Raw genomic sequence first — 5,753 nt, forward strand, 5'->3', positions numbered from 1 at the left:
GAACAAAACTGGCTCTGCTCCAGTAGCCTGGTGCTGTCAGTATAGTGGCCTCTAGAGGCAGACATAGAGATGAGCAAATGAGCCGTAATTTGTCTTACCTTTAGATAAGGCCTCTGCTGTATTCAGTCTCTGCTGCAAAGAAAAAGGGCCATAAATGGATTGATATTTCCAATGAAGACCCCCCAGTGGGGATATTAGCCTTTCTACACCTAAAAGATTGAACAGTGTTACTTGTGCAAGTTCTGTACCCCTGTTGGATCTGGGTCAGTCACCACTTGTTGGCAGTATTAGTCATTGCTATTCTCTTGAGATTCCTAAGGACTGTCTACTCCAACTCTTTCTTCTCTCCCATCACACATCCTCACCCCATTTTCCAGGCACCTCTGTGATAAACTTCTTCTGGGATGCTGGATTGTTCTAGCAGCTGAAACCAAACTTCCTAAAACCCAGTATCCAGTAGCAAAACCTGGGTGGGCACGCCATAGGACATTTTTATCCTGCACCAAGCAAGGGACTTCATTCTTTCTACAGCCACACAAATTGGAGTTGTGGCTGCAGAAAGATTGGCGAGTGCTATCCTAGAATATCAGAGAAAGCACAGGAAGGGAGTTGGAGTCTCTCTCATGGAACCACAAAATAAAGACCATCTGGCCTATCCAGCCTGCCCAGTCTCCTGTCTGTAAGCAGGATCCTCTAGGCTTCAGCTATCTAAGATAGACACATGATCTGTGCTTACAAATTCCCCATGATAGGAACTCCAATCATCCCACTAAGTAACTTGCAGAACCTTATGTAAAATGTCTATACCAGTAGTCTCAAAGCCTTTGCAGGGCCACATTTTGGATTTGTAGCTACTTGGAGGGCCACAGAAAAAAAATAGTTAATGTCTTATTAAAGAAATGACAATTTTGCATGAGGTAAAACTCTTTATAGTTTATAAATCTTCCCCTCCCCCCTGCATGTTCCCCCTTTTGCAGTTTCCTCCAGCTTCTCCCCTAGCCTCCCGGTCTTAGTTTCAGCTAATTACTGCAGCCTGCAGAGAGGATCGCCAATGCTGTAGCATTCCTTGCAGGCTGCCATCAGGCTCTGCAGCACGTTCCCTTTGCCGCAGTCCCGTCCCTCCTCTGACGTCAGTGACAGGATCGCAGCAAAAAGAACGTGCTGTTGAGGATGACAACAGCCTGCAAGGATCGCTACAGCACCGGCAATCCTCTCTGCAGGCTGCGGTAATTATCTGAAGGTAAGAGTGGGAGGCCAGGGGGGGGAAGCCGGAGGACGCTGCAAAGAGCGGGCAGCAGTACTACAGACCACAGGCTGCAAAATAGAACCTGGCGGGCTGCGAGTTTGAGACCACTAGTCTATACTGTATTAGAGAAGAAAGGGGGGCTGGAGTTAAATCAATGGTTCAGTTATGTTTATTGATTTCATAGTCTGCCTTTTGTTAATTAAAAAAAAAATCAAAGCAGCATATGTAATTTAAAAAAGAAAAGAAATGGGGAATAGAAACAGGGAAAATGACAGCAGGTAAAGATGATACAGTCTGAGTCTGCCCATCCATATCAACTACTAATCTCTATTATCCCTCGCCCTTACAGATCCTCTGTGCTCGTTCTGAGCTTTCTTGAATTCAGATATAGTCTTTGTCTCCACTGAGAGGCCATTCCATGAATTCACAACCCTCTCTGCGAGGAAATATTTCCTTTGGTTATTTCTAAGCCTGTCCCCTTTCCCCTTCATCCTATACCCGCTCAGTTGAAAGAGACTCTTCCCCTGTGTATTTATGCCACACAGGTATTTAAATGTCTCTATCAGATCTCCGTTCTCCCACCTTTCTTCCTAAGTTCAAGTGGAGCATGAAAATCTAAGCAAAACATGCTCAGCGCCCAGAGTTAGGTGCCGTTTGTAGAACAGCCATTGGTGCCAGGAACTGCACCTATCTTTAGGTGGGAATCCCCCATATTCTATGACAATGTGCATAAGTTACAGAACGACCCCCTCCAATATGCCCTTCACCCTCCCATGGCTATGTACCCTTCTTGGAACCGTGCTTAAAATTTAGGTGCGGATCCTGACACCTAAAAATATGAGTGTGGTGGGGGAGTGTGGTGCAGTGGTTAAAGCTACAACCTCAGCACCCTGGGGTCGTGGGTTCAAACCCACGCTGCTCCTTGTGACCCTGGGCAAGTCACTTAATCCCTTCATTGCCCCAGGTAAATTAGATAGACTGAGCCCACCGAGACAGAAAGGGAAACATGCTTGAGTCCCTGAATAAACTCATGTAAACCGTTCTGAGCTCTCCTAGGAGAACAGTAGAGGAAAATGAATAAATAATTGATTCCAATGATAATTGATCAAACAATAGCTCCAGGCAATGTTTCAAATATTTCAAGGGATCAAGAGGTGACCCGGGAAACTACAGGCCGGTGAGCCTGACTTCAGTTCCAGGGAAAATGGCAGAAGCACTGATAAAAGAAAACATCGATCAACATTTTGAAAAAAATGAACTTCTGATAACCAGCCAGCATGGTTTCTGCAAGGGAAGATCGTGCCTAACGAACTTATTGCACTTCTTCGAAGGGATCAACAAACGGATGGACAAAGGAGACCCCATAGACATCATATATCTAGATTTCCAAAAAGCCTTTGACAAGGTGCCCCATGAACGTCTACTCCGGAAACTGAAGAACCATGGGGTGGAAGGAGACGTACATAGATGGATCAGAAACTGGTTGGAGGGTAGAAAACAAAGGGTAGGAGTGAAGGGTCACTACTCCGACTGGAGGAGGGTCACGAGTGGTGTCCTGCAGGGCTCGGTGCTCGGGCCGCTGCTATTTAATATCTTCATAAATGATCTAGAAACAGGAACGAAGTGCGAGATAATAAAATTTGCGGACGACACCAAACTATTTAATGGAGCTCGGACTACAGAGGACTGCGAAAAGTTGCAAAGGGACTTGAACAAATTAGAAGAATGGGCGGCGAAATGGCAGATGAAGTTCAACATTGAAAAATGTAAAGTATTACATGTGGGGAGCAGAAACTCGAGGTACAACTATACAATGGGAGGGATGTTATTGAATAAGAGTACCCAGGAAAGGGACTTGGGGGTAATGGTGGACATGACAATGAAGCCGTCGGCACAGTGTGCAGCGGCCGCTAAGAGAGCGAATAGAATGCTTGGTATAATCAAAAAGGGTATTACAGCCAGAACGAAAGAAGTTATCCTGCCGTTGTATCGGGCGATGGTGCGCCCGCATTTGGAGTACTGCGTCCAATATTGGTCGCCGTATCTTAAGAAGGATATGGCATTAGTCGAGAGGGTTCAAAGGAGAGCAACACGTCTGATAATAGGTATGGAAAACCTGTCATATTCTGAGAGATTGGAGAAGCTGGGTTTCTTTTCCCTGGAGAAGAGGAGACTTAGAGGGGATATGATAGAGACTTACAAGATCATGAAGGGCATAGAGAGAGTAGAGAGGGACAGATTCTTCGAACTTTCGAAAAATAAGAGAACAAGAGGGCATTCGGAAAAGTTGAAAGGGGACAGATTCAAAACAAATGCTAGGAAGTTCTTCTTTACCCAACGTGTGGTGGACACCTGGAATGCGCTTCCAGAGGACGTTATAAGGCAGAGTACGGTACTGGGGTTCAAGAAAGGATTGGACAAATTCCTACTGGAAATGGGGATAGAGGGGTATAGATAGAAGATTACTGCACAGGTCCTGGACCTGTTGGGCCGCCGCGTGAGCGGACTGCTGGGCACGATGGACCTCGGGTCTGACCCAGCAGAGGCATTTCTTATGTTCTTATGTTCTTATTTAAACTTGAAACAGTGTAATCTCTCAAAGTGCTCAGAGAAGTCAATGCAACTTGTGAGACAATAAAACCAATCTGGGTCACAAATCCGCTTGTCAGTGGCTCAATTCTCAATGATTGCACTTATAATTGCACCATAAAATAATCTGAGTGAGTAAACTCTTTTCTGGCAGTACTCTTTTTAATATCAAAATGCTCAGAAGTAGAATTCAAATTTCCTTCTCAAATGCTGAGTTCAGGGTTCTGACGCATTTCATCATTATTGCTGCATCATAGAAGTCGTCATAAGCACATCTTTATATGCAGACTCAAGAATATAGCAATCCCTACAAACAAATAAAGATTATTTTATGTGCAATCCTATATAATAAAACGCTAGCCGCACATGCGCACTCAACTGCGTGCTTCTGTTTTCCCTGATCTGTGAGATGTAGGTCCGTGGCATTGCAGGAGTGCGCATGCGCGCCTAGGGTTCTTTTCAGTTCGTCTTCGTTGTCGTCTTCGCCCCTCCCCCCAATCCCTGTTGAGCCTCTCACCCGATTTTCCCTTCTCGCGGTTTGGCCGGCTCCCTTAGTCCCTTGCCGCGGTCGACAAACCTCTTGGCTCCAGCAGCGGCCGCAGCACTGTAAACACGCTGCTTCGCGGCCTCTACTGCCCCAATTTGCTCTGCCGCGTCTCTGATGATGTCATCAATGACACAGAAGAGCAAATCAAGGCAGTAGAGGCCGCGAAGCAGCGTGTTTACACTGCGGCCACTGCTGGAGCCAAGAGGTTTGTCGACTGCAGGAAGGGAAGGGAAGGGGTGGCGGCGGTGGCAAGGGACTAGGGGAGCTGGCCAGACCGTGGGGATGGCGCGCATCTTCAAAAAAGTGTAGGCGGGAGGCGAGTGAAGGAGTTTCAGCTCAGAGGAACGGCTGGAGGGTGCTGCAGGTGGCCCATGCAGGTAAACATTCTCACAAGAGGGGAAAGGGGGCTGCTTCGGAGGGAGGGGTGTGCTGGGAGGCAGATCGTTTTGCTTAGGGGGGGGAAGACAGAAGGGGGGCCACGGAGAGACAGGGAAGAACTGGAGCGGGAGAGGGAAAGGGGCCTGCTTTGGGGGAGGGGTGTGCTTGGAGGTAGACAGCTATGCTTGGGAGGGGAGACAGAAGGGGGGGCCACAGAGACACTGTCAGGGAGTAATTGGAGGGGTAGAGGGAAAGGGGGCTGCTTCAGGGGAAGGGGTGTGCTGGGAGGCAGATTGTTTTGCTTAGGGGGGGAAGACAGAAGGGGGGCCACGGAGAGACAGTTAGGGAGGAACTGGAGGGGGAGAGGGAAAGGGGGCTGCTTTCTAGCACCCGTTAATGTAATGAGCTTAAACACTAGTTACTGTATAAGAGATCTGTTACCGAAAGTGCAATGATTGAGAATCTGTGACCCAGATTGCTCTTATTATCTCACAAGTTACACCAATCTCTCCGAGTACATTGTTCAAGTTTAAAGAACATATTTGAAACATTGCCTGCAGCTATTGTTTGATACTGGCTGGCCTTTTGCTCTAGTTGCATTGTATGCGTTGCCAGAGGATGTGGTAAAAGTGGATAGAGTAGCTGGTTTTAAGAAAGATTTGGACAAGTTCCTGGAAGAAAAGTCCATAGTCTGTTATTGAGAAAGACATGGGGAAGCCCCTGTTTGCCCTGTATTGTTGCTACACCTTGGGTTTTGGCCAGGTACTGGTGCCCTGGATTGGCCACCATGAGAGTAAGGTTATTCTTATGTTCTTAGATCTTAACCCTATACGCTGGGGAGGTTTGGCTTCCACCAATTTTCAGGATTCACTGAGCCTATTATAAGGAGATTGCTAACTAAAACCATTTTACCTGCTAATTTCAATCTTAAATGTCTTTCCCTCTTGCCTTATGCTCTTGCAGTTCTTTTCTCTAAGTACCAAGTCCACTGAC

General features: G+C 46.9%; 1 protein-coding gene across 5 annotated transcripts in view; it reads right to left on the reverse strand.

Moving 5' to 3' along the window:
* Nucleotides 1-5,753, reverse strand: part of LOC117346379 (golgin subfamily A member 6-like protein 1) — a 41,478-nt gene that overhangs the window by 35,058 nt on the left and 667 nt on the right. For 3 of the 5 annotated variants that reach the window (XM_033915845.1, XM_033915840.1, XM_033915842.1), the window contains exon 2: nt 99-132. In XM_033915845.1, the coding sequence (XP_033771736.1) occupies nt 99-132 (34 nt within the window). The remainder of the gene's footprint in view (nt 1-98; nt 133-5,753) is intronic. The other 2 variants (XM_033915841.1, XM_033915844.1) reach the window with 1 other exon arrangement.

Source organism: Geotrypetes seraphini, chromosome 12 (assembly GCF_902459505.1).
Source record: "Geotrypetes seraphini chromosome 12, aGeoSer1.1, whole genome shotgun sequence".
NCBI lineage: Eukaryota > Metazoa > Chordata > Amphibia > Gymnophiona > Dermophiidae > Geotrypetes > Geotrypetes seraphini.